The sequence below is a fragment of the Pogoniulus pusillus genome, chromosome 41, assembly GCF_015220805.1.
Source record: "Pogoniulus pusillus isolate bPogPus1 chromosome 41, bPogPus1.pri, whole genome shotgun sequence".
Lineage (NCBI taxonomy): Eukaryota > Metazoa > Chordata > Aves > Piciformes > Lybiidae > Pogoniulus > Pogoniulus pusillus.
Window position 1 is genome coordinate 7,018,309 of NC_087304.1, and position 27,974 is coordinate 7,046,282.

Sequence of the window (27,974 nt, forward strand, 5' to 3'; positions counted from 1 at the left end):
GGCGGCGTGAGGCCGATGCCCGTCCCCGGAGGTCACTGACGGGCACTGCCCGAAGGAGGTCACCCTCATTAGCCCCATTTCACAGGTGGGGAAACTGAGACCGGGAACAACGCGGTGACTCCTCGGGGCACGCAGGGTCCGGCCCCGGGGAAGTTGCCCCTCCCAAAAGGCGGTCGCCTGCCTGGCCCCGGTGCCCGCTGTTGGGACAGTCACGGCCGAACCGTGCCGGGGTGAGAGCCACGATACTGCCCTAGCGCCGCGGCGCAGCCCAAAACTCGGAGGTTACATAAGTGGCACCACGCCTGCCGTGAGCAACGCGGGACCCACGCACCCGCTCCCTGCCACCAGCGCCTTAACCCTTTCCGCGTGGCACCCAACCTCCCAGCCCAGGCACGGTGCTGAGGGACTCAGCTCCACGGCTCTGGGGTCGCTGAGGCGGAGGTGCAGAGGTGACACCAGAGCAGGACTCTGTCATCGTGACCAGAGCTTCGTCCTGTAGACTTTGAGAGGTGTAAACTGGGGTCCTGGTCCCAGGTGCTGCTGGCTTGCTGGTGGCAATGGCTGAGCCCCTGGCATAACGTTTGAAAAAGGGGGCATTTGGAGGGGCATCCTCTCCCTTTGCCCAGGGCTGTTATGGATGTGGCAGCACTGGAGGTCACCAAACCTATCCCAAAAGCCATCTGCCCCTCCACATGCTGTGATGTGGAGCCTGATGCCCCCCCAGCTCTAGCACCTCAGTGCAGAGACCCTGACCCCAGGGCGGGCAGAGCTGCCACCCAGTGCCTGGCTACCCAGGCTCACTGCTGAGAGCTGCACCTGCCTGGGTGATGCCAGGAACGTGTCCAGCAGGCCTGGATCCAGCCCAGTACAGGAGGCACCAGCAGATCTGGGCATGAGGAAATGGCTAAGCAGCAAAAGCTTTGCCACCCTCTGCTATTCAATCCTTCTCCTTCCTCTCCTCCCTGGCATGGCCTCTTTGTGGTCAGGGCCAGGACAAAGGATGGGGCCCTGCCAGCCTGTGGGCACACTGTGGGCACACTCCAGCTGGGCTCTGCTGCCAGAATAGGCCCTGTCAGTCTCTGGCTTGCCTGGAGGTGAGCAGGAATTCGGGATGGCACCACCACACCTTAATCACTGTTTGCTCTTGCTCCTGCCCCACCCAGCCTGGAACCTCTCTGCCAGCCCAGCGTTGTCCCTCGCCCAGCCATGCAGATCACTAAGCCCCATTTGGGGCTGTGCCAGCCTGGCCCATGCTCATTGAGCCCCCATCAGGGCTGTGCCAGCCTGCCCCATCAGCCTGCCTGTGCTCAGGGAGCCCCAGCACAGCCAGCTGGCAGCCATTGGCTCTGCAGTGACTCTGCCATGGGCACTGCCAGGTGGCTTTACCTCACAGTGACTCACATTCTCGTCGGGAATGGGTGACCTGCCCAGCAGGGAGCAGGGCACAGGGGCAGCCTGCTGACAGGGGCCATGGCATCTGTGCCCACAAACCTCATCCTTGTGTGCCAGTGTGGGGGTGTGCCCTGTGACAGCCTCTAGTCTCAGGGCTGGGTGAAGGTCCTGCTCCCTAGTGCAGGAGGGGTGGGTGTGGGCAGCAGGAAGAGGGGGGCTGCAGGAAGACACCGAGCCATAAAGTGGCCCCCGTGGCTGTGGGTCACACCATGGAGAATCCTACCCGGGGACAGGGGCACTGCTTGGCCCTCTCCATGGCAGCACTGATGGAGCTCTCCAGTGGTGCAGCCTGGGGGGTCTGTTGGACAGGGACTGTGCCCTCAGACACGGGGGACAAGACATGGCTTTGGTGCCTACGCCAGCCCCTGGCAGCTGGCTGGATCTGGCATGGCACTGGGCACGTGGCCCTGCTGGCACTGCCTGAGTCACTGCCCCACGGCATCGTTGTGCAAAGGCTGGCACCGCTGTGCTGTGGGGCTGTGGCAGGGCCGCGGTGGGGTTGTGGGGCTGTGTTGTGGCTGTGTTGTGGCTGTTGTGGCTGTTGTGGCTGCGTTGGGGCTGTGGTGGGGCTGTGGTAGGCTGTGGGGCGGAGATGCAGGTGGGTGGCAGGTGCAAAGCAAACCACTGAGAAGGGGAAACTGAGGGAGCAGGAAGGGTGCCCGTGGGTCCATGCAGCCTGTGCAGGGCTGTGTCTGTTCCCGGTGGAGTCCGGGGGGTGGGCGGGGGGGCGGCAGCGGGGCCGGTGTAAGCGGAGCCCTGCGCTGGCCTGACCTGCTCACAGAAGACCTGTCTGGATCTTATGCAATGGCTGTGCCCAGCCCCGGGGGCGCTCAGTGCCACAGCCACTGCCCGGCCCCGGGGGCACCCAGGACCCTGCAGCACAACAGGGCTGACTGGAGCTATGGCTGCAGAACTGCTGTGGGCAGAGGCAGGGCATTTCTGTCACCCTGTGCCCTGGGGTGGCAATTAATGGCCTCTGGGCCTTTGTTAGGGGTGTAGAGGGGGCATGGACCTGTGGGTTTTGGTCCCCATGCAGTAGGATGGAGCCTTGCTTCACTGCAATGCTGCAGCACGACTTGACTGTCCCCATCCTTCTTCCCAGTTCCATCCTCACCTGTGTCCCTGGTCCCATCTCCATCCTGTCCTTATCCTCCTTCCCACACCCATTCCCATCCCCATCCCTGTTCCCATTTGCACAGCTCTGCTCCCATCCCCATCCCGATCCCCATTCCCATTTGCACAGCTCTGCTCCCATCCCCATCCCCATCCCCATTCCCATTTGTACAGCTCTGCTCCCATCCCCATCCCCATTCCCATTCCCATTTGCACAGCTCTGCTCCCATTCCCATCCCCATCCCCATTCCCATCTGCACAGCTCTGTTCCCATCCCTCTTCCCATCCCCATTCCCATTTGCACAGCTCTGCTCCCATCCCCATCCCCATCCCCATTCCCATCTGCACAGCTCTGCTCCCATCCCCATCCCCATCCCCATTCCCATCTGCACAGCTCTGCTCCCATCCCCACTCCCATCCCCATCTGCACAGCTCTGCTCCCATCCCCATCCCCATTCCCATCTGCACAGCCCTGCTCCCATCCCCATCCCCATCCCCATTCCTATCTGCACAGCCCTGCTCCCATCCCCATCCCCATCCCCATCCCCATCCCCATCCCCATTCCTATCTGCACAGCCCTGCTCCCATCCCCGCTCCCGTCCCCGCCCGCCGGTGCCGCAGCGATGCTCAAAGTAGGTCAGTGGGCCGAGGTGCTGGGCAACCGCGGGCAGCCGCAGTGCCGCCCCGGGGGGTTCTCTCCGGGGGAGCTCAGCCTCCACCCCAGCCGCCCCACCCTCCCCTGAGCCCATCGCGCTGCCAAGTCCCTCCAGAGTCCCCGAGGAGGGGGCAAAGGTGGCATCTCCCAGGGCTGGGCTGCAGAGCCCTGGCACACCTCGCTGCAGAAATGACGCCTGAAGTAGGGTCCTGGCCTCTACACTACCTTCTGTTCCCTCCCTGCTGCCCTGCCGGGGGTTCAGCCCTGCTGCATGGGGGCTCAAGATGGGCTCCCCGGATGGCTCCCCTCCAGCATTAGCCCCCCAGCTTGGGCACCCCTGCCTGTGCTCAGTGCGGGCCCGGGCACGGCTCGGCGCTGCCGACTCTCCAGCGTCGTAATTAAGAGATAAACAGGAAGGAGGACTGGGGCAGATTTCGAATTCCACCCTGATCCCCCCGAGACAGATAAAAGCGGAGTGGGGGGACGCGAGGGGGCTCCCCCCCCTTCTTTCTGCTGAATCAAACATTTTTCCTCTTGCTTAGAAGATTTCCCTGCCCCCCCCCCCCAGCTCCCTCCTTAATGAGGTTTCACTGTAAAAGTCTCCAAGCCTCCACCGTGGCCTTGAGTTAATCTCCAGGCACCTTCAAAGCTGTTCTGGGCCGTTCTGGGCTGTTCTGGGCTCTTCCTGCACCCCCGCCCACACCCCCCACCCCCTTTTTCTTTTTGCCTCTGTCTTTTTGAACTTCCCATCCACAAAAGTGCTGAGTTTGGTCTGATTCTGCTTCTCCTGCCCCTGGCAGTGAGCGAGGGGGGACCTGAGGCATGTTAGGAGGGGCACAGGCACCCCAGGGCATGGCATGGGGATGCCCCAGGGGTGTCCCTCCAGGTGGAAGGGCATTTTCCAAACTGAGGTGAAATGGAGATCATTTGGGATCTTTGGGGGGCACTTGAGAATATTTGGGGATATTTTTGCCCTCAAACTGGAATGTTGTGGAAATGCTGAAAACAAAGCAGCCCCTGGCTCAGCCGAGGTGGGGACAGATCCCCCCCTGGATGTTGGCAGTGAGGGCTCCAGGACCTGGGGTGCAAGTCTGCAGAGGCTGAGCCACACAGAGAGCAGCCATGTGGGTGCTGGGATCTTGATGGAGGGCAGCTGTGGAATCCCAGAAGTGATGGCATGAGGAAGGTGGCAGGAGGATGGTGCTGGCTCGGGGGTGCCATCCTGACTGCTCACTGGGAGTTCCTCCACGGGAAGCAGCTGCAGCCAGAGGAAAGGCTTTAGGAGCTGTTGCAGCCACATTTGTACCTTTCTCAGCCCCGGCCAGTTCCAGACCCTCGATGACATCCCCGTGGCGGCATGGGGCTGGTCCTCAAAGCACCCATCCGTCCCTGGGGGGGCTCCTGGGCATGCTTATCACCCTACCCACCCGTTTCCTGCGTGGGTTCTCAGCCCTGACCGCGGTGAGTCCAAAACCCCAGAGAGGGGAGAAGGAGCTGAGAGCACCTGAAGTGCTGCACCCACCCAGCCGCACGGGCCCTTGGCCACCGCTTGGCTTCCTCCTCCCGTGGCCAGCGGCCCCGGCTGCCCGCGGTGCCCATACCTGGGCTCCAGAGCTGATCTGGAGGCTTTAGCACGAATTAATCCCAACAATCCCTTAATTCCAGGGACTGAAATAGGAAAGATCAGTAGGTCAGTGGGAAAAGCTCCTGGCCGAAGTTAACGCGTTAATGCGGAGAGAGGGTGAAAGAGCAGGGGAGAGGAAAGTGCCCAGGGATCTGCTCCAGCTTCTCCCCCGGCCCAGGGCACCTGCGTCTCACTGAGCAGTCCCCTTGGGGACAGGGCACACCGACGGGCCGGGGAGCGTTGGCAGCTCCCTGTCTGCCACGGAGAGGGGAGGGAAAGGAAGCTTTCCCCCTCTCTCACCCCAGCAGCCCCAGCCCAGCGCTGGCGATCTCGCCGCGGTTTAAATCCCGGTCTCCAGAGGCGAAAGGTTGCGCATTAACGCGCTCACCGCTGAGCGCCTCTAATTAGGGCTTGGCAAGCTCCCGCCGCGGCCCCGTAAGCACCTTTTTGGCTCCTGCTCTGGAAAAAGCCATGCCGGAGGACTTAGCTTTTAATACAGCCAAAGGCCAGGTGAGCTGCCCGCTCCGCCTGCCCGGCACCCAGCGGGACGGTGCCAGCCCCTGCTCCGAGTCCCAGCCCTGCCTGTGGCTCCCAGCTCCAGCTGCAGGTCTATGTCCCGGCCCCAGCTTTGAGTCCTAGTCCTGGCTGTGGGTCCCCAGATCCAGCTCTGGGTCCTAGCCCTGGCTGTGGGTCCTTAGCCCCAGCTGTGGCCCCAGCACCAGTTGTGGGTTCCCAGCCCTGGCTGCAAGTCCATGTCCCAGCTCCAGCTGTGGGTTCCAGCCCCAGCTGCAGGTCCCAGCTGTGGTTGCATGTCCCAGCCCCGGTTGCAACCCCATGGGCCTTTGCCAGGTGGCCTCAGTCAAGCCCCCTCCACCCTTTCCACTCCGATCCCAGTGCCAAAGGGCACCAGCCCAGGTCCTTTCCCCTCACCCCAGCTGCTTCGGGGCAATAATATCGCTCTGGGAGCAGTTTCCTTAAATCCATCTCTGTTACCACAAGCAGCTTAGCTCCAGAAACTCTCTTCCTCTCTGGTCTTTTAATACGATCCCAGCTTAGCAAAGCCCCAGGCTTAGCCACTGCCCCTGCAGTGCAAGTGAGGAGAGGAGAATTAAATAATATGAAAGCAGAAAACAAAGAGCTCTGCTCGATTTAAGCGGCCTGGAGGGGGGGCAGGGCAGCCCAGCCCTCTCCAGGGAATGCTGCTGGGGTTACCTGCCCAGGGGGATGCTTGGCCAGGTGATGGATCCCTTGGGATGCCTCGGTTTTTTGGGTCACTGGGTCAGGGATGTGCTGAGGCTTTCAGCCATAGGTCCTGCTACTGAGGACCCAAGGGAGCCTGGCTCAGGGACACGCTCACCGCAGAGGTGTCCTGAGCACCTGGGTGTGCTTCTGGGGCAAACATTCCCACTCCACAGGTTCACAGAACGGGCTGGGTTGGAAGGGACCTTCGAGATCATCCAGTTCCGACCCCTTCCACCAGCCCAGGTTGCTCGAGGCCACATCCAGCCTTGCCTTGAACACCCCCAAGGACAGGACATCCACAGCCTCCCCTGGGCAACCTGTGCCAGTCTCTCCCCACACTTACTCTCTAGAATTTCTTCCTCATCTCCAGTCTCCATCTCCCCTCTTCCAGCTCAAATCCTGTCCCTTGTTCTGGCACTCCCAGCCCTTGTCCAAAGCCCCTCCCCAGCTCTCCTGTCGCACTGTGCCAGTGTCTCCCCACCCTCACTGTCAAGAATCCCATCTTGGGCTGTGCCAGAAGCACCAAGCAGCTCTGAGGACCTCAGTGCCCTTCGCAGAGGCACCACCACACCAAGAAGTAGACTTCCTCCACCGCATCCAGGTTGGCAGCTGGGATGATGCTTCCCAACTGCTGGGTAGCCTCAACTCCCCCAGGCTCTGCCGATGGGCTGGAGGTTGTGGCTCATCCTCTAGGCTCCTGGCTAGCTGAGCTGGCTCCGATGGGCAGCTCCATGGCTCACCTTGGACTCCGCTCCCGGCACGGCCCTGGGTTGCTGGGGCGACAAGGGACTGTTTATTTACCGTCAGGGCTGCGATAAGGAGTGTGAAAGGGGAGGCGGACACATGGTGTCCAATGTGCCTGACCCACTTTCCAGCGCCCGGGCATCGCTGTCGCCCTCGGGCGATTGGATTGCAGCGCCCGCTCGCCGCAGCTGCCAGCCAGCGATGCCTCGGGGTGCCTCTGCCACTCGAACCCCCTTTCCTCCCGGCTCGGAGGCGCAGCGAGGCGGTGCGGATGGGCACAAAGCGGCAGCGGGAAGCCGCTTGGTAAAGAGGGCGGCTCGGAGAAGCCCACCCCAGCCGGTGCTGGCACAGTGGCCCAGATCTGCCATTCCGCATGGCTGCTCCGGCTCTCCCCGGGGCCGGGCGCCGGCAGGCTGGGCGCTCTCTGCGCGCCTCGCCCCGCCGCCCGCTAATCCGACATGACTCTTCCATTAGAGACGCGATGCTGGCAAAGAGCTTTTCGGTGTAGGAATTAACTCCTTCTCCCACCCTGCAGCTCCCAGACCTGGAGAGTCAGCCCCAGCTTCAGCAGCAGCATGGCCTGGGAGGCTGTGGGGTGGGGGAGTTATTCTCCCTCGTCACCCCCAGCTCCCTGTGGGAACTCATTTGGGTGTGCATCTCCCATCCTCTGAGGATGCATGAGGAGAGCAGAGACCCGGAGTTGCCATGCTGGGGGATGCCAGAGGGGCAAGACGTTGGCAGGAGGTTGGCTAGGAGGGGCCCAGCTCAGCCATCCCTAACCCCAGCTCAGCCATCCCTAACCCCAGCTCTGCCATCCCCGGCCCCGGCTCAGCCATCCCTAGCCCCAGCTCTGCCATGCCCGGCCCCAGCTGCAGCAGGTCCCCTCATTGATCTCATCTCCCGCTGCTAATTATCGGCTTCAATCAAGCCTGATCAGAGCCGTGCCCCCTGCAAGAGGCCTGTCTCTGTTTTGACTACGGGGTGCTGGGGCTGCTGGTGAGAAGACAGGACCCAAATGAGCCTGGAGAGCTTGGGGCAGGTGGGGGTTTGGGGTGAGCATCGTGGCTAGGGGATGCTATCCGAGCAGGAGGACCCGGGACGCGGTGGGGACCGATGGCAGCTGGGCGAGACCCAGGCAGGAGGCTGCACAAGGGCAGCGATGTGAGGCTGGGTGGGGGATGGTGGTGGTGGCTCTGCGCTGTCTGCTGGCTCCGGCAGCACAGGGGTGTGAGGTCAGAACGCAGTGTGAGGTTCACCCCCTGGGACCAGCCCCCGCCCCAGGGACAGCCACTGTCCTATGCTGGAGTAGAGCTGTCCCTCGTGTCCCGGTGCTGGGGGGCCTGGGCTGGGGGACATCCACTGTCAGCAGTCTGGGGAGTCAGGATGGAGCCCTCCAGCCCCGCACACAGGGCCTGCAGTTGCCCTGGAGCAGAGGTGCCCAGAGGACACAGCCACTTCTCCCCCTTGGGCACCTCTGGACTGTTCTGTTGGAGCTCTGGCTGCACTCGGGGCTGTCATCACCCCCTTGCACTCCAGATGGCTCAGACTTGGGATGCAGCAGCAGTGGAGGACACCCTCACCCCTCCCACCCCCGAAATCCCTGCACGGAGCCACCCATGAAATATTCAGCCTGTGGTGCACAGCTGCTGCCCTGCTGAGCACAGCAGCATCAATATTGCAGGTGGGCATTAAAGTTTCACAGCTGCCAGCCCTCAGCACAGTCCCACGGACACTGCCTCCACTGGAACCTCCTCACCAGGCCCCAGTGACCTGCTCCCCTCAGGTTTACACCCAAAACAGGTGGTGGTGGTGAGGGGCTTGGTTCCTAAAGTGGTCCAAGGGCAAACTGGGTCGAGGCTGCCTGCAATGTCCAAAGGATCATAGAATCTTAGAGTGGTAGAGGCTGGAAGAGACCTCTGGAGACCACTGGGTCCAACCTCCCTGCCCAAGCAGCCACCCAGGGCAGGGCTCACAGGAACACATCCAGGTGGATCTTGAAGGTCTCCAGAGGAGACTCCACAACCTCTCTGGGCAGTCTGCTCCAGGGCTCTGTCACTCTCACCAAAGTTTCTCCTCATGTTGAGGTGGCACTTCCTGGGTTCTGGTTTGTATCCAGTGCCCCTTGTCCTGTTGCTGGGCACCTCTGAGCAGAGCCTGGCACCTTCTTCCTGCCCCCCCTGTAGCACCTGTGGACATTGTTCAGGTCCCTCTCAGCCTTCTCCCCTCCAGACTGCCCAGTCCCAAGGCTCTCAGCCTCTCCCCATCTCACAGCTGCTCCAGCCCCTTCAGCACCCTGGCAGCCTCCACCAGGTGCTCTCCAGTGGTTCCTCATCCCTCTGGGGAGTTCTGGGGAGCCCATAACTGGACACAATACTTCAGGGTGGGTCTCAGCCAGGGCAGGGGAAAGGGGCAGGAGAACCATGGGCAGAGCAGCACAGCTCAGGGCAGAGCTAAGGGAGGGTGCAAGGTCCTGGGGCAAGCAGAGGTTGTGGCCACCCCACCCCAGAGCTCAGCCATGCCTCCTGCTGCCCCAGCAGGACAGGCTGGCAGAGTTGGGGCTGCTCAGCCTGAAGAGAAGGCTCCAGGGAGACCTCGGAGCAGCATTCCAGTATCTGAAAGGCCTGCAGGAGAGCTGGGGAAGAACTTGTGACAAGGGCTGGGAGTGCCAGGCTGAGGGACAATGGCTGTGAGCTGGGAGAGGGGAGAGGGAGAGTGGAGAGGAGGAAGAAATTGTCTGGAGGGAGAGTGAGGAGAGACTGGCACAGGTTACCCAGGGAGGTTGTGGATGCCTCCTGCCTGGAGGTGTTATAGATGAGGTTGGACGAGGCCTTGAGCAGCCTGTGCTGGTGGAGGTGTCTGTACCCATGGCAGGCGTTGGCACTGGATGATCTTGAAGGTCCCTTCTGGCCCACCCCATCCTGCCAGCCCATGAGCAGCAGCATGGCCTCACTCCTCCACAGCCCTGCCGCAGGAAGACATTTGGAGCTCTTTGAGCATCTCAGAAGGTTTCATCCTCTGTGCCACGAGCTTTGCAGGTCAGTCCCCACCAGCAAGGACTGTTCCCTTCTCCTCCTGCTGCTCTCAGGACTCAGCTCTCCCCTGTTTACATAACAGTGATGTCTCCTGCGGCCCCGGGGGAGAGAATTGGCTGGGGGAGAAATAATGAGGATAATTCAAGTCATTTGGGCAGATGAGGTTTGCGAGGTGCTCAGCATCTTCCACCTTTTACATGTTGTCTCTAATCATCCTCAATCTTGGTGGCCATTGATGGAGCTGGTTGCTGTGGCGACGGATGAATAGCCCTGGGATTGTACCATGCCAAAAAAGTGCCTTCCTTCCATCACAACAACAACAACAACAAAATATCATTTTGTCCAGGAAATTAAGCAGTTTGCAACCAAATAGCAGCAGCTGAAAGGGCTCCTGTGTCCCTCCTTTCCTCCCGGCTCCCACGGGCGCCGTGGGGTTGTCAGGAACACGCCTGGCACCCTGGAGAGGCCTTTGTGTGCAGCGGGCAAGGAGAAAGTGGTAATTGCCAGGGGGTTTCTAACCCACTGAGCCTGTTAAAAGGGCTTTATGCCCCCAGGCTGGCACTTCTCTTCCTGCCCAGATGTGTGTCATGCAGGCAGGGGCGTGGGGGGCTGTGGCCAGGGGCTGAAGCAGCACTAGGTCAATGTGTTACCTGCCAAGGGTGGGCCAGGGAAGAGCTGCAGAGGGTGCCCGGCGGGGGGCTGAGATGGTTCCCCCCTCAGCATCCTTCTCTCTGAATTGGAGAGTGGGAGTTGAGGACTGGACGAGGAACTCTTAGAGGGCAGTGGGCAGTGGCTGAGTGCCCAGGTGGAGATCAGTGGGCAGTGGTGTCCCTCAGGGGGTGGTGCTGGCACCGCAGCTGTTGAAGGTCCTCATCGCTGGGGTCAGGAGCAGCGTTTGTAGGTTTGCAGATGGCACCAAGCTGAGTGGTGCAGTTGGCACACCTGAGGGATGGGATCCATCCAGAGGAACCTGGACAAGACAGAGAAGTGAGACCAGGAGAACCTCATCAGGTTCACAGCAAGGCCAAGTGCAAGGGCCTGTTGCTGGGCTGGGGCAACCCTTGGTATCAGTTCAGGCTGGGGATGGAGGCTGGAGGGCAGCCCTGGGGAGAAGGATGTGGGGGCACTGGGGGTGAAAAGCTGGAAATGAGCCAGCACTGAGCACTGCCAGCCCTGCCCTGGGCTGATCCCCAGCAGTGTGGGCAGCAGGGGCAGGGAGGGGATTCTGACCCTCTGCTCAGACACCCCTGCAGTGCTGAGACAGCTCTGGAGCTCTCAGCACAGACAGGGACCTGCTGCAGCAGGGCCAGAGCAGGGCACAGCAGTGCTGGAAGGGCTCTGCTGTGAGCCCAGGCTGAGAGCTGGGCTTGGGCAGCCTGCAGAGAAGGCTGCAGGGAGCCCTTCTGTGGCCTTGCAGTGCTGGAAGGGCTGAGCTGAAAGCTGGGCACAGACTTTTGAGCAGGGCCTGCTGGGCCAGTACAAGGGGAGATGGTTTGGGCTGCAAGAGGGAGACTGAGTGGAGGGAAGGGAGAAATGTTTGCCCCTGAGGGTGGGCAGAGCCTGTGCCAAGCTGCCCAGAGAGGGGGGAGCTGCCCCGTGGCTGGCACCACTGCAGGTCAGGTCGTTTGATGTTGTTGATGGACATGAGGAGAGAGAAGGAAGGATGGATGTGAGGAGGGAGAGGGAAGGATGGACGTGAGGAGGGAGGAGGAGGGATGGTTGTGAGGAGGGAGGAGGAGGGATGGTTGTGAGGAGAGAGAGGGAAGGATGGACGCGAGGCATGCGTGCAGGGGGCCGGGGGGCTGTGCCGGGCCGAGCCCCGTGTCTGGCAGCAGGCTGGAGCTGTGGCCTCAGCCTTTAATTGCACTGCTTTGGTAACGCTGATAATTGGCTCGCGATCGATGCTGCTTCGCTCCCGGTGCTGCCCCAGCGACCCCCCCGCGCCCTGCTCCCGTTAGGGAGTGACATTTAGAGGCTCTGCCACGGCTGTTAGATAACCCAGGTGGAGGAGACGCTGGGGAGGAGGCTGAGAGGCAGCAGGCAGAGAGGGAGGCAGCTCCTGTCTCGGCTGCCCCGGCAGTGACAGCAGTGGGTGACCCCAGCGGCGCTGGGTGGGCTGCGGCGGCTGAGGGCTCGCTGGAGGACAGTGGTCGGGGGGGCGAGCCGTGGTGCAGTCTAGTTGGAGGCCTCCAGCTTGCAGCCTTCCCCAAGGGTCATGAGTGGGGTCAGGCCTGGTCAGCATCTTCATCACGGCCCTGGGTGCAGGAACGGAGCCTGCTGAGCCTGCTGGCACCAAAGGGGGAGGAGTGGCTGCCACCTCCCTCCGGCTCTGCTGTCATTACGAGGGCCCTGGACAGGATGCAGAGCTGGGCAGAGGGAAGCTCAGTGTCCAGCCAGGGCAAGTGCAGGGCCCTGCAACACAGGAGGAACAACCTCCTGCGCCAGCAGAGGTGAGAGGGGACCTGCTGGGAAGCAGCTGTGTGGGGGTCAGGCGCACCCTGGGCTGGGTCTCTGCCCCGGAGCCCCACGCCTGCGCTAGCCAAGGGTCCCTCATTAGCTAAGTGGCTCTCATTAGTTCGCTGACCCTCGTTAGCCCAGGGCGGCTCCAGTGCCTAGCGGAACCCACCCTGCTCTGCTGAGCCCGGGCTGGCGGCGAGCGCTGTGTGCCCGGGAGGGTGCCCGGGACAGGGGCAGCGGCTGCTGGGCGCAGGGCACCTTTGTGTGGGGTCCTGCTGCCACCTGGTGGCCAGAGCCGGCCAGTGCGGATCGCGTCGGTGCTGGCCCAAGGGAGCCGGCGGCGCTCGGACGCCACCGCCCAGCCCCCCGGGGGAGCTCTTCTCCCGCACCGGGCACCGGAGAGGAACCCAACTGCACCACCGGCTGCTCGACGTGACCCTGAGAGCTGCCCCGGGAGCGCGGCCTCGTCCGTGCCACAGAATCACAGCACTGCCGGGGCTGGGAGGGAGCCCAAGGCTCTCCCAGCTCCAGCTCCCTGCCGCGGGCAGGAGCACCTCGCACTGGAGCAGGCTGCCCCGAGCCATATCCAGCCTGGCCTTAGAAACATGGGGAAAAGCCTGCAGCCAGCACCTGCCCAGGGCCTGGGGCCACACACAGAGTCCTTCGCAGACACCAAGAGCAGGAGCATGGTTGGCACCCCAGCAGAGCTTGGCGCGGGCTGCGGCGTTCCCCAAGCCCGTGGCTGGGCAAGGGGCACTTTCTCCTTGGGTGATTTGCCCTGGGTACCCTCTGAGGGCAGTGGGAAGCAAGGACCCCGGGCACAGACCCCAGTCCTGGACCAGAGAGAAGGAAGACATTCTTGCCCCTGAGGGTGGTGAGACCCTGGCCCAGGTTGCCCAGAGAGGTGGGAGCTGCCCCACGCCTGGCACCACGGCAGGCCAGGCTGCCTGGGCTCTGAGCCATCTGCTCCACCTGGGGATGTCCCTGCTGAGCGCAGGGGCTGGGCTGGATGAGCTGTAAAGGTCCCTTCCAGCATGAACCAGTCTGTGAGCCTCTTCTGTGCCCCAGGGCACAGAGCCCAGACCTAGACCCTGGGCAGGGGCACGCAGAGGTGGCTCAGCCCCGCGACGAGCTGAGTCGTGGCAACCCTGAGCCATGGCTCAGCCCCTTCCCGCACCTGGCTCGACTGGCTCCAGCGCCCGCAGCAGGGTGCCCTGGATCCTCTCTCGGGGCAGTCTGCTGTGTCCCAGCCCTTGCACGCACAGCAGCTACAGATGAGCCAAACCTCGATCCCGGCCCCCGCAGCTGGCAGGGGCCACAGACCCTGCCCCTAGAGCTGGGGCGGAGGTCGCAGCCTCTTCGCTGTAGCCTGTCCACAGCTGCGCCCCCGGCGCCCCCCGAGAGCCCGGTGCGGCCCCGGCCGCGGTCCCGCTCCCGTCCCCCCGGTCCCGCCCGGGCCGGGCCCTCCCCGGGGGAGGGCGCTCGGGGCCGCGGTCCCGCCGGCAGCGCCGCCATGTTTCCCGGCAGCCTGCTCCGCCTGCCGCCTGCCTGAGCTGCCCGGCGGCCGCCCTGGCCCGGCCCGGCCCGGCCCGGCCCGGCGGCCGCCCGCCTCTGCCGCCGGTGAGTGGGGCCCGGCGCGGCCCAGCGGCCTGCTCCGTCCCGGCGCAGCCTGGCCCGGCCTGGCCTCCGCCGCGCAGGCCGCACAGCCTCGGCCTCGATTTCTGCCGCGGCCGGGAACGGGGCGCGGGGCGCGGCTGCGACGGACTTGGGGGGTGTCCGGGAAGACTCCGGGGCAGCGGCGGCCTTAGCCCGGACAGCGGCTGGGACGGGATGGGGCGGCGGGGGCGGGTGGTGGCCTGGGGCTTTCCCTGGCCGCTCAGCCTGGGGCGCCGCTCGGCCAGGCCCAGGGCTCGGGGGCAGCGGGGGTCGGTGTCCCGGGCGGGTCGGTGTCCCGGGCGGGTCGGTGTCCCGGGCGGGTCGGTGTCCCGGGCCGGTCGGTGCCCGCGGCCGGTCGGTGTCCCGGGCGGGTCGGTGTCCCGGGCGGGTCGGTGTCCCGGGCGGGTCGGTGTCCCGGGCGGGTCTTCATTTCAGCTGGCTTGGGAAGCCATGAGCTGCCCAGGGCAGGTCGTCGTTGGGCTGCTGGCATGGGGGAGCTGGACTTGCCCGAGGTCACAGCAGTCGTCATCATCTCTCTCCAGGGACGCTCAAAACCCGAAGTGACTCCTGAAACCCACCCGCGTGTGGAGTGGCTGCCAGCCGGTTCCTCTGCGGGGCTCCAGCCTGCCGGCTCCGGTGCGGAGGAGGCTCCCTGGCTGCTGGTGCCGAAGGAGAGGTCTGCTTGTGCTGGGAAGGACTCCGGTCTGTGATGGGAACGTTGGTCTGAGCTCGGCAAGGGGAGCCACGAGTGTGGCGAGGAGATTCGAATCGCCCAGCTGAGGACAAGGAGAAACAAACCAGAGCTGATCCACTTCCATCCCACGGGAGTGCTCCTGGGAGGGTAATTATTTCATGCTGCTGTTCTTTGTGCCCTTAGTGGGGCTCGTGGAATCACAGAGTGGTTTGGGTTGGAAGGGACCTTTAAGATCATCTCGTTCCAGCCGCCCTGCCACCGAAGCCTGGGAGAAAGCAGCAGGGTTGGCTGTGTGGTGTAGGTTGTGCTTTGTGCCCCCCACGCAGGGGATCGCTGCTGGGGACTGCGGGAGCCAGGCTGCCGCCGGCGTCCCCTGCCCCTGTCCTCCAGCCGAGCTACGCTGTGGGCACACATCTGTGTGCTTGCTGGTGCTCGAGTTGGTGCCTGGGGGTTGGGCTGGAAGGGTGCGGTGCAGGTCAGCTGTGGAAATACTACCCCACGCGTGGGTGGCAGGGACCAGTCCCTGGGGTTGGAGGCAGCCAAGTGCGATCTTGGGATCCATGTGAAAAGGCAGGGTCCGTGGTGGCTGCTGCTGCCCTCGGGAAGCAGGACCACATCTTGCTGCTGGAGAGAAGCCCCAGCCTCATTCGCAGGCTGTGCCGAGCAGTGTGTGTGTGTCTGGAAAGGCAGGAGTGTGTCAGGACTGACTCAGAAGGTTCTTTTTGCACCACTTACATCATCTTCCTGAGAACTAAAAAAGTCAAACGGGTTGGAAAGGAGAACAAACCCGGTGCAGAACGGGACTGATAAGGCTGGGCACTGCTGCTTGAGAGCATTCTTTGTTCTGCCTGAGCAGGAGTCATTAGCTGCTCCACAATGGCACTTCTTGTTACCACTGCCGAGCGAATTGTTTGGGTCTTGTGTGCTTGTTTGTCCCTGGGAGGTTGGGGAGCCTCGTGGGGCGAGGAGGGAGCACCAGGGGCTGGTTGCTCTTGGTTTGCAGCCTGGCTCTGGGCAGTCTCTGGCAGCTGAGCTATGGGTGCCTGGAGGCCCCAGGAAGCAGATCCTGCAGCTGCTTTCCAGCCCTGGATATTCACAGAATCACAGGATGGGTTGGATTGGAAGGGACCTTGAATGTCTCATCCAGTGCCAGCCACTGCCATGGGCCGGGGCACCTCCCACCAGCACAGGCTGCTCAAGGCCTCCTCCAGCCTGGTCCTGAACACCTCCAGGGAGGCACAGAAGGTTCTGTGATCCGCAGCCTCCCTGAGCCAGCCTCTCTTCACTCTCCCTCTCAACAATTTCCTCCTCCTCTCCACTCTCCCTCTCCCCTCTCCCAGCTCACAGCCATTGTCCCTCGGCCTGCCGCTCCCGGCCCTTGTCCAGAGTCCCTCCCCAGCTCTCCTGCAGGCCCTTCAGGCACTGGAAGGCTGCTCTGAGGTCTCCCTCGTGGAGCCTTCTCTTTTGCAGGCTGCACAGCCCCAACTCTGCCAGCCTGTGCCCACAGCAGAGCTTCTCCAGCCCTTTGAGCACTCAGTGGCCCCTGGACCCTGTGCACAGGCAGGAACAGGACTCCCTTGGGATCCTTTGTGCTCCTTCCTCAGCTGCTGCGTCCCCTGAGCTCGCTCCGAGCCCTGACAGCTGCCTCCTTTTCCCTGCCCGCAGGTCGGTGCCCGGCGGGAGGATGGCTCAGGAGACCAACCCGACGCAGGCGCCGCTGCTGTGCAGCACAGGCTGCGGCTTCTACGGCAGCGCCCGCACCAGCGGCATGTGCTCGGTCTGCTACAAGGAGTTCCTGCAGCGCCAGCAGAGCAGCGACCGCATCAGCCCCTCGGGTAGGGCACTCGTCTGGCACCTCTCCCTCCCTCTGCTGCGCCGTGCAGGCTCTGCTCAGCACCTGGGAGAGTCCTGGGATGTTAGAGGGGATCTCTGAGGATCGAGCCTGCCCGAGCAAGGTCCCCCAGGGCAGATCACTCAGGAACACGTCCAGAGAAGGAGGCTCCACAGCCTCTCTGGGAAGCCTGCTCCAGCCCTCCGGCACCTTCTCACTGAAGAAGCTTTTCCTCATGTCTAGGTGGAACTTCTGGGTTCCAGCTTGTGTCTGATGTCCCTTGCCCTACTACAGGACATCCCTGGAAGGAACCTGGCTCCTTCTTGACACCCACCCTGCAGATATTTGGAAGCATCAATAACATCTCCAAATCTTCCCCAGCCTGAACAGCTCCAGCAGCCTGGAAAGCTCCAGGCCTCTCAGCCCTTCCTCAGCAGACAGCTGTGGCAGTCCCTAGTGCTGGGGTGCTGGTACCAGGGTGCTGGTATTGGCCACCCACAGCTTTACTCTCTCCTAGAAAACTCTTCCCCATTCCTTGCAGACACCAAACTCCTGCCTGCTCCATGCAGACCCCAGCCTCAAAACCAAAGCCCTGAGCCTTTGAGTGCTTCATTTCCCTCTGAGGGGCTCAGCTGTGTTCTTCCCAGTCCCAGCTGTCTGCAGCCCTGTCCCAGCCAGCAGCTTCCAGTAGACAGAGTTCAGAGTCGGAGAATGGGTTGGCTTGGAGGAGACCTTAAAGCTCATCCAGTGCCAACCCCTGCCATGGGCAAGGACACCTCCCACCGGCACAGCTTGCTCAAGGCCTTGAACAGCTCCAGGCAGGGGACATCCACAGCCTCCCTGGGCAGCCTGTGAGCCTGTGCCAGTCTCTACACACCCTCTCAACAGCTTCCTCCTCTCCACTCTCCCAGCTCAAAGCCATTGTCCCTCATCCTGGCTCTCCCAGGCCTTGTCCAAAGTCCCTCCCCAGTGCTCCTGGAGCCCCCTGACAGATTTTTCCCTATGACCTGCTCCCTCAGTGAGCTGCTGACTGCTGGGAGCCACAAGAGAGAGATGCCTGAACTGGAATGTTACTAATTTAGGAAGCATTTGGTCTTCTGGGTTGGTCTCATTTCCTATCAGCAGCACTGCAGTCAGGAGCAGTGACATGAAAGGTTATTTCCTGCAGCTGAGGGTAGCTGCCACACCACAGCTGGCTGCTCAGGGAGCTCCTCCATCACTCACAGCATTTGCTGCTGCTGAGGGGTTGTGGAGGTGCCTCCTGTGCAGACTTTGCTGGTGGGCACTACCCTGTGGAGACCTTCCCCAGTGCTGCCCCCGAGTGCCTTTCCTTGAATTCCCCACCCAAAAATAGAAGTCAGGAGGGAACTTGGCTCCTCCTGCAGAGGGTCTTCATGAGGACCCTGACTTAGACCTCCCTGACACAAGCCAGCACAGTTCTGCTGAGGCCAAGTAAGCTCTTTCCAGGTGGGGCACTGCTTCTCCTGCTTTGGAGAGGTTGTTTTGGAGGTGTTTTGGTGGCTGCAGCACTTCATTGCTACAGGAGAATGTTGCTGCTGGGGCAGAGTTTGCTTTGCAGTGCTGAGGGAGAGAAGGAACCCAAGAATCATGGACTCAAAAGAGTGATTGAGGTGGGAAGGGACCTTTGGAGCTCATCCAGTCCAAGCCTCTGCAGCCAGCAGGGACAGCCCCAGCCAGAGCAGCTGCTCAGAGCCACCAACAGCCTGACCTGCAGTGGTGCCAGCCACGGGGCAGCTCCCACCTCCCTGGGCAGCCTGGCACAGGCTCTGCCCACCCTCAGGGGCAAACATTTCTCCCTTCCCTCCACTCAGTCTCCCTCTCGCAGCCCAAACCATCCCCCCTTGGCCTGGCCCAGCAGGCCCTGCTCAAAAGTCTGTGCCCAGCTTTCAGCTCAGCCCTTCCAGCACTGCAAGGCCACAGAAGGGCTCCCTGCAGCCTTCTCCTCTGCAGGCTGCCCAAGCCCAGCTCTCAGCCTGGGCTCACAGCAGAGCCCTTCCAGCACTGCTGTGCCCTGCTCTGGCCCTGCTGCAGCAGGTCCCTGTCTGTGCTGAGGGCTCCAGAGCTGCCCCAGCACTGCAGGGGTGTCTGAGCAGAGCACATCAGAGGGGCAGGATCCCCCTCAGTGCCAGCTCACCTCCAGCTCTGCACCCCCAGTACCCCCAGGTGCTGCAGAGCCTGGGGCTGTGTGGGTGCCAGGTTCAGCATGCAGCTGCTGCAGGTAGGTCCTTGTCTCTCCAAAGGGAGCTCTCCGACCCCGAGTTGCTGAGCAGGGCTCCACAAACGAGGCTTGCAGCTCCTCCCAGAGTGCTGTGGTCCTCCTACGAGCACCCACTCCTGCTCTGACATGAGATAAGTTGCTCTGAGTCCTGGTGAGGTGCATCCAGCTCAGCTGTGTTGCCCTCTGTAGACAAAAGCAGAGGAGAGTGTGTGACTGGGAGCTGTGAGAGTGATCCCAGCAGGATTGGGCCCTCCTGCTAGCCATCAGGACTCCAAATCCTGCTGGAAGTTCTCATCCTGCTTAATCTTTGGCTGCCAGGCACCTGAGGGTCTTGCTGGCATTCACAGGGGCTCACCAGCCTGTGCCCTTGTCTTGCAGCACCCACTGGGCCCAGCAGCAGCCCCATGGCTTCAGACCCCGTTGCGGGGCAATGTGCGGAGGGGGACTCCACGCCTGAGGATGCAAAAGCCAGGTAGGGGCACAGCCTGGGCTGGGCTCTGCATCTGCAGCCAGCCCTGGGGCACAGGGGGAGGCTCTCGTCTCTGCTCAGGCTGAGGGCATCTGCAGAGCTGTTCTGTGTGGCCCTGACTGGCCTGGGAGATGGAGGTGTCCCTGGAGATGTGCAGCTAACAGCTGTAGTAAGCTTAGTGGCATCTGGGTCCTGCGCGAGCCACTGCCCCTTCTCTGTCCCTGGCTGTGTTAGACTTTGGTTTCCACTGGGTCTGAAGTGAAAGCACCTCCCAGTCTGGAAGCTCTGGCAGCAGGCTCGGGGACCTTGGTGCCATATGACAGGCAGGAAGCTTGTCCTGCACTGAGCTCTGCCATCACTCACAGTCCTGACTCATAACTGTTCCCTGGGCTGTTGTGTTGCCTTCGAGATAGGGCTGGGTGGAAAAGGAAGCTGAGATCATCACAGATTGATTCTATTCCTGTCTACAAAGAACTTTGATCCCAATTCTCAAGGGGATTTGGCCTACTGTACTCCTGAACTGCCTCTTGAGTGTCATGAAATTAACAGTCTGGGCTGAAGGTCTCTCCCAGGCAGCTGTTTATCAGCACCAACCTTTGCATTTGCCCTCTGCTTGATGTGTTTGTTTGTGCCCCCAGTGCCCAGACTCCTGTGACCCATCAGATGACTGCCATGAGCATATCCCGGGAAGAAGCCAGCAGTGAGGCAGAGGAACTCATCAAGGCAGAGGAAGTCTCATCAGCATCTTCCTCATCAGGTAGACTGATGGGCGTGGCCTCTGCGGAAGGCTGAGTGCTGGTGGCTGCCTTCGAGCACGGGAGGGGCGCCCCCAGCAAAGGCAGCTGAGGAGAAACAGCTCATCTGCTTCTGCAGCAGGGAGGAGAGAAAAGCCCCAGGGCAGGCCCATGGAGCTGGCCTGTGGGCTGAGGAGCTGCCAGCCCTGCCTGGCAGCAGCACCAGCTCCTGTGACGCCTCTCCCAGGGAGTGGCAGGGAGCCCAGAGCATCCCACAGCCTGCTGCTGCCTGCAGCTCCCTGCTGGCTCTCGAGGGAGGAAGGGAGACAGAGCCAGGGTGGGCCTGTCTGAGATGCTGCCCTGGGGTGGCTGCTGGCCTGGGTGTTGTCATCCAGTGTGGGGGGAGTCACATCTGCCCCTCTGCTGTCACCCTGGGTGCAGAGTGCTGCCTTGAAACCTAGAATCAAGGTTTTTGGGTTGGAGGGGACCTTTCAGATCATCCACTCCAACCCTGGGTCCAGCAGTGCCAGGGGCACCACCAAACCCTGGCCCTCAGCACCACAGATCTGAAACCCCTGCAGGGCTGGGCAGCCCTGGGCAGCCTGGGCCAGGCCTGGGCAAGCCTTGAGGTGAAGCAGTTGTTCTTCATGTCCAATCTAAGCCTCCCCTGGGGAAACTTGAGACCATTTTCTCTTGTCTAGTCATTTGTTCCTAGGGAGCAGAGCCCAGCCCCCAGCTGGCTGCAGCCTCCTCTCAGGGAGCTGCAGAGAGCAGTGAGGTCTCCCTCAGCCTCCTCCACACTACTCACTCCCAGCTCCCTCAGCTGCTCCTCCCCAGCCCTGTTCTCCAGACCCTGTCCCAGCTTTGTCACCTTTCTCTGGACCCATTCCAATGCCCCTGGAGTGAGTAGCCCATAAAGGGTACCCAAGTGTTGAGGGCATCCCTACCCCCTGGGGTGTTACTGAGTTCCAAGGTGTTGCAGTAGAGCTGTAACCAAGTGCCCTGGGCTCACCTTCCTCGACCTCAGCTGACAGCTAAAAAGCTCTGAGATGTTGGCTGCTAACCCCCAGGCTTCCTCACCACACAGCTCAGCACCTTGGATTGAGAGAAACTGGAGAAGAGGAAGAAATTCTTGCCAGTGAGGCTAGGGAGAGACTGGCACAGGTTGCCCAGGGAGGTCATGGATGCCTGGACGTGTTCAGGGCCTGTGCTGGTGGGAGGTGCCCGTGGCAGGGGAGTCTGAGGATCATCACCTTCCAGCTGCCCTCCAACCAAAGCACTCTGTGGTACTGTGGTGTGGTAGTCCCTGGCCTGCAGGCCCAAAAGGCAACTTAGAGCAGGCTGATGAGAGCCAGTCTGGTGGCAGAGAGGCTCGGGGAGGCTGTGGGGGAGCCTGCCCCTCGTGGGGCTTTCAGAAGGCTGTCCAGGGTCAGAAGCACAAAGTTCTGTCTGCTCAGCCTGGCTGGCAGCTCTGCAGGTGAGTGTCTGCCAGCAGCTGCAGCTCCTCCCTCCTGTTGGCTCCTGTGACCTGCTTAGGTAGCTGCAGGAAATATGCTCAGCGTCTGTGACCTTTACCCATGGCCTGTCAGGGCTCAGTTTTCCTCTGGGCAGCTCAGAGGCAGTGATGAGTATCTGCAGAGCATCCTGAGACCTACATCTGAGGAGCACTTACATAAGAGGCAGCACAAACAATTAGTAGGACTTGCAAGGGGTTAACCTCTTGGGTTTTTTCCCCGCCCTGCTCAGATTAACTCAGGGCTCAGCCGCGGAGCTCAGTGGTGTGCAGGCACTCTCCAGACCATGGCTGGCTGCTGGCAAGCACCTGGCAGCTGTGCTTGGTGTTACCTTTCCTCACACTCTGTGTGCCATAGCCAAACCCCAGTGACTCCTTGGAGTCTGAGCCTTGGACTTCAGCAGTTTGGAACAGGCAGAAAAGCTGAGGCTGGCTGAGGCAGATCTTGTGCTACAAGGCAAGGACCTTAAGGGCAGGCCTTCAGGAAAGGCAGGGAAGGGCTGGTGGTGACAGGGTGAGGGCAGTGGCTTTGAGCTGGAAGAGGGGAGACTGAGATTAGGGAGATGGAGACAGAGGGAGGAAGATGGAGAGTAGGAAGAAATTCTCAACAATGAGGGTGGAGAGACTGGCACAGATTGCCCAGGGAGGCTGTGGATGCCCTTCCCTGGAGGTGTTGGAGGCCAGGCTGGATGAGGCTTGAGCACCCTGTGCTGGTGGGAGGTGTGCCCATGGCAGAGGTTGGCACTGGATGATCTCTAAGGTCCCTTCTGACCCAACCCATTCCATGAATCTGAAGTCTCAAGTAGGGCTGTGCCAAGGGCCAGGCCTGGGCTGGCCACTGGAGGAGTGCCAGAGGCTCTCTGAACCCCTGTGCTTCCCAAAGGGAACAAAGGGAGAGAGAGACACTGATGGGTAGGACAGAGACCGAAGCAGCTGGGCCTAGGCCATGGCATACATAGAAGACAGGAAGGTCAGCATGGAGCCCAGCCCTGCTGGCAGTGGTGGCTCTGAGGGCAGGCGCTGAGGAAGTCCCAGACTGGGCTCAGCAGCAGGCAGGATCTGGATTCAGGAGCTAGATTCTGTAACTAGGTTCAGGAACACATGGACCAGGATCAGAGGCAGAAGGGGCAGAGTCTTCCTTGATGCCAACCACTGAAGAAGAAGCTTGACCTCGGGGATCCCTTGGCTTGCTCCTGAAGATGCCATCCATGGGCTGCAGTCTGTTGTTGGGCAGTTGAGGGTCACTTGCGCTGCCCACCTCTGCCTTCCTGCTCCTGAAGGTGAGCACAAGCTGTGGCAGTGCCCTTGGTCTGCCCAGGACCAAGTCCAAGCCAGAGCATTTCTGCAGCCCAGCCCTTGTCAGGAGCTCTTTCCTTCCGTGTCCTCACTGCCCAGAGCAGCCTCTGGCTGTGCAAACCTGTCCTGAGCTTCAGCAGGAGCCTCCCCGGGCAGAGACTGAGCTGGGAAGCCAAATCCTGACCAGGAGCAGCTCTGCTCCCGCTCAGATCAGGACACTGGCCACGGGGCAATGTGCAGATGGAGTCATCTGGCACAGGCAGCAGGGCACCGAGCAGCTCCTGCAGACAAAGTGGTGGGTGGTTTGTTGCAAATCCCTTCCCTCTGCTCCAGGTACCCTGCTGGAAGTGCCCCAGAGCGCTGCTGAGGAGAAGGCAGCGGCAGAGAAGCCCAAGCAGAAGAAGAATCGCTGCTTCAGCTGCAGGAAGAAGATTGGGCTGACTGGTAAGGGCCTGCCCGGGGGCACAGCCTCCTGCCCTGCTGGCCTGGCTCAGTGCTTGGAGATGCCCCTCTGGAAAGATACTTCACATTGCAAGACACAGGGGAGGAGGAAGGGAAGCTCTGAGCTGGAAATGGATCTGTCAGAAGGCAGATCACAGCCTGGGCTGCATCCAAAGCAGCGTGGGCAGAGGTGGAGAGAGGAGACCCTGCCCCTTGGCTCTGCTCTGAGGAGACCTCACTTGCAGGGCTGGGGCCAGCTCTGGGGCCCTCAGCACAGCAAGGACATGGAGCTGCTGGAGAGGGTCCAGAGGAGGCCACAAAGGTGCTCAGGGGGCTGGAGGAGCTCTGCCGTGGGCACAGGCTGGCAGAGTTGGGGCTGTGCAGCCTGGAGAAGGCTCCAGGGAGAGCTCAGAGCTGCAGCTCAATATCTGCTGGGGAGGGACTGCTCAGGAGGGGCTGTGGGGACAGGCTGAGGGCAGTGGCTTGGAGCTGGAGCAGGGCAGAGTTGGGTTGGGCAGCAGGAGGAAGCTCTGCACAGGGAGGGTGGGCAGAGACTGGCACAGGCTGCCCTGGGCTGTGGCTGAGTTCCCATCCCTGGTGACATCCAAGCTCAGCCTGGCTGTGTCCCTGGGCAGCTGCTCTGGCTGGAGCTGTCCCTGCTGTGGGGTTGAGAAAATGCCCTTGAGGGTCCCTTCCAGCCCGGTGCTGTCTGTGACTGAGGTGGTGTCCTGGGGAGTCTCCTGCTTGTCCCTTGGGTGCAGGATTGTGGAACTGAGAGGAGCCTCTTGGGTTGCTCCTGCTGCTTGTAGAAGCAGAGGCAGTGCTGCCTGTGGGTCCAGCTCTGCCCCTGCTCAGGCTGCCTGTGGGTGTAGCTCCTGGGGAAAAGTGACTTCTAGAGCTGTGCAGGAGGTGTCCAGCAGCAGGGACTGGACCCAGCTCTCCTTGCACTGACCCCAGTGCCTTTGGCAGGGTCTGACCCGGGTGGCCTGGCAGTGTGGACCCCATTGTGCCCGAGGTGTGAGGAGCTGTCCTGGAGCAAAGGTGGCTTGGGTAGCTGAGCCCGGGCAGGGTGCTGTGTGCTGTCATGGCTGCAGGGAGGGCGCTTTAGCTGACAGAGCCTTTCCCTCTCCTCTCTCCCTCCTTCCTCCCCTTTTTTCCTTCCTCCTGTTTTTCCTCCCCTACCACAAGAAGCTTCCTCTCGGAGCTAACCTGCAGAGAGCTGCTGCTAATTGAGGGCATTCAGGATCAGATGAGCATTCTCAAACAGGAGCAACCTGGCACCTCCTGGCAAAGTGGTTTGGGTCGTTACAGCCTGCAGCTGGGGTGAGGTGAAGGGAAGGAGCCTGATTCACTGCCAGGGCTGATCTGTGCTGCAGCAAACCCCCTGCCTGCTCCTGCCTACCTCTGCCACTGTGCTGTGATAGCAGCAGCACTGCTGCCCAGCCCTGCCTGCCCGGGGAGGGGCTGAATGATGAATTTTGAAGGCTTAAATAGCTCAAATCCGAGCGAGGTGCAGGCTTTGCTGCATGCTGGCTTGCTGCTGGGCACTGCAGATGCTGCTGCCAGGTGCCCAGGGGGCCAGGCTGGCATGCAGAGCTTGCAGCCAGCTCAGGCTGCCTGGGGAGCCTGCCCGGGATTAGCAATCTGGCACTGTGCATCCCAGCATGGCCTTGGCCCCAGAGGCCTGGGGAGCAGCTGCTCTGGGACTGATTCCCACCACCGTGACAGCTGGAGCTGCCCAGAGCACAGAATCCAGCTCTTGTGCAGGCTCAGCCCCAGGGCTCAGCCTCTGCTCTCCCAAAGCTGCTCCAGGCCCCTCAGCAGCTCTGCAGCCTCCTCTGGACCCTCTCCAGCAGCTCTTTGGAGCTGGTGCCCTCACAGGAGGGGCTGTGCCAGCTGTGGTTGTCCCCTACACTGCCTCCCTTTCTCCTCCCCAGGACAGGGCATCCCCGTGGCTCTCGGGGCTGCTCTCCCGGGCCGGCAGGCAGGAGCCGGGGGGATGCTGCTGCTGCTCTCTCAAGGCTGAAGCAGCTCTGCCTCTGCTCTTCCTCCCCTCAGGCTTCGACTGCCGCTGCGGGCACCTGTTCTGCGCCATCCACCGCTACTCCGACATGCACTCCTGCCCCTACGACTACAAGGCAGAGGCTGCCGAGAAGATCCGCAAGGAGAACCCTGTCGTTGTGGCCGAAAAGATCCAGAAGTTGTGAGGGGGCTGAGCAGCTCGGACTGCAGCCCGGTGGCCTGGTGCTCCTCCCCTTCCTCCCAGCCTTCCTCCTCTTCCTCCCGCCTCCTCCTCCCCGGTGGTGTGACGGAGGCTCCGCAGCGCACCGGGACCCGCGGACTCCGCGCACCTCTGCCCCTTCCCTCCCGCCCGGCGCCCGCAGCTCAGCCCACCCCCGCCCGCCGGCCGGGGGCAAAGGCGCTGCCGCCCGCTGCTGCCCGGCGCCGAGCCCTTCGGACTCGTTGTCCCCGGGTGGTTTGCATGGCATGGGCAGCAGGGCTCGCCTGGCAGCCTCCCTCCTGCCAGCAGCTGCCAGTCCTGCCAGCGCCGGGGACTCGCGGCTGGAGCCCTGAGCCGCCGCTAGACCTCGCTCCCTCTGCCTCTGTGGCAGCTCTAGAGCCAGGAGCTGGGCACCCCTGGGCAGCAAGGCTGCCTCCCACCCCCAGGATGCTCAGAAGGGGATTCTGTAGTTTTGGCACCCCAGATGCCCGCCCCCCCCCCCCCCCCGCCGCTGTTGTGGAAGCACCGAGGTGGTGGCGCAGCAGGGCACCAGTGCAGGGGAGTTCTTGGTGCCAGGCAGCTGCAGGGCAGGGCTTTGGGCAGGTGCCACTCACTGCCTCGTGCCCCTCACCATGACCCGTGGGACTCAGGCTAGCCAGGGACACCTTTCCACCAGCCCCTCCATGCTTCAGCACCCCCAGAGAACCTCTGGCCTGTGCCCCGGGGAGGCTGTGCCCACCTGCACCTCTCCCCTCCCCTCTGTCTCCTCCATGCCCTCTGCCTTACTCACCTCTTTCTCACCGGAGTTCTGCACAAAGCTCATCAAACCTCTGCCTCCTCCCCTGCCCCTGCACCCCGCTGGGGACCCTTCCTCCCCCACAGGCTGCACTGATACTGGGTGAGGACTTTGCCCCTTTCTCCACCTCTCTGCATGTCCCCCGGGGCAAGAAGTAGGGCCTGATCCCTGGGAGATGCTCCCAAAGCTGGACAGAGGCATCTGGAGTGCAGTGAAAAGCATGAAAAGGGCTGCAGGGTGTGGGAAAAGTCATGAGGAGGGCACTGAGGTGCCCAGGAGTGTAGGTGAGGGCTCTCAAAGGAGCCCATGGAGGGTTCTGGGGAGCAGGGAGAGGCACCTGGGGTCATATGGGGCCACAGAAAGACTTGAAATGGAGTTCTTGGGAGTGCTGTAAAGCTCAGGGAGGGGTACAGGGAGCAAGGGAAAGCAAAGCAGAGTGTTGGGGGTCCAGTGAACGTGCACAGAGTACTGAGGTGTCCCTAAAAGGCACCTGGAAGGCTCTGGGGTGGAAGGGTTCAGCAGCACTCCACAGACACTGCATAGGGGAGTCTGGGTCTGCCAGCAAGGACAGGGCAGGGCAGGCAGCAGCTCCGGGGTGCACCAGAAGCCAGCTCTGCACCCACCTGGGCTCAGGATCTGAGCTCCAACCTGGACACCAGGAGCCAGCTGGTGGCTGTGGGGCTCTGAACAGCAGAGGCAGCTGGAGGAGTCCCCGGGGGGGAGCAGCAGCCTCTGCCCCACTCCTGCCCATCCCATGCTCTGGAAGCCTTTCCCTTGGCATCAGCTCGTATGGGGGCAGTGAGAGCAGAGCAGCTGAGGGAGATGCCAGCAGCTCCTGCCAGGGGCAGTTCAGGGACTGTGGGGTTTGGGGCTGCCCATGGGATGCCAGAGCAGTGCAGGCCCTGCAGCAGCTCCTGCCAAGTGCCACTGCCTGAAGGATTCTGGCCTCCGAGAAGTGATGCCAGCCCCATCCTGGGGCAGAGCAGAGGCCAGGCCAGCTCATGTTTGCCTCTCCCTTGGGTTTTGGCTGCTGCAGAACATCAGCCTCAGGTCTAGAGCACCTTCTAGTGCTGGGCCACCAGCGTGGCAAGGCCAAGTGTCACGGCGAGGCGTGGGCCGAGGATGAGCCACCAGGAGGAGGTTCAAGCAGCCCTTGCTTTGTGATCACGGTGAGAGGCCCTGGGGATACAGGGAGCAGCTTCCCGGGGTGCAGAGGGAGAACTCAGAGCCAGCTGGCAGCTGCCTGCTCCTCCACCACCTCCTCCCTCTCCTCTCCTCCCTCCTGGTAAGTGTAAATATGAATACAGTCTAGTTTGCTTGGAGGCTGTGGCTGCTCCGTTGTGGGCGTGGATGTGGCACAGCAGCCAGCACTGGGCTCCAGGGCAGCTGTGCAGCTCTGCCCCAGCTTCTTTGGGTGGCCCTGCCTTGGCATGGGGCTCGCACTCAGCCCCAGAGGTCCCTTCCCACCCCTGCCATTCTCTAGTGCATGGCTGGGGGCACAGGGACTCAGCTTCTCTTCTACCACCCCAGTGCTCAGGTTGTGTCCTGGGGCTGTACCCCCAGGCCCTGGAGGACCAAATCCCCTCTGGGTGTGGGGACTTCCCTCCCAGCACACACTGCTGGGGCTCCCCAGCGTGGTCACCCTGGGGCCCACACAGCCCCACGCTGGCTTTGGCCCTGGCTCCAGACACCTCCCCCTGTCTGGGCTCAGAAGAGGCAGAGGCTGTGCCCAAGGTGCGGGGGCAGGCAGTGAGGTGCAGCTGGG

The 27,974-nt window shown here is 62.2% G+C and overlaps 1 protein-coding gene across 1 annotated transcript; it reads left to right on the forward strand.

Annotated features, from left to right (window-relative positions):
- Window positions 1-13,847: 13,847 nt before the first annotated feature.
- Window positions 13,848-27,531, forward strand: LOC135192067 (AN1-type zinc finger protein 5-like). Its single transcript, XM_064174899.1, has 7 exons — window positions 13,848-13,939; window positions 14,518-14,816; window positions 16,335-16,504; window positions 19,118-19,211; window positions 19,847-19,965; window positions 23,085-23,195; window positions 25,251-27,531. The coding sequence occupies exons 3-7, from the start codon at window positions 16,354-16,356 to the stop codon at window positions 25,397-25,399; spliced, it is 624 nt and encodes a 207-aa protein (XP_064030969.1). The 5' UTR covers window positions 13,848-13,939; window positions 14,518-14,816; window positions 16,335-16,353; the 3' UTR covers window positions 25,400-27,531.
- The last annotated feature ends 443 nt before the right edge of the window (window positions 27,532-27,974 follow it).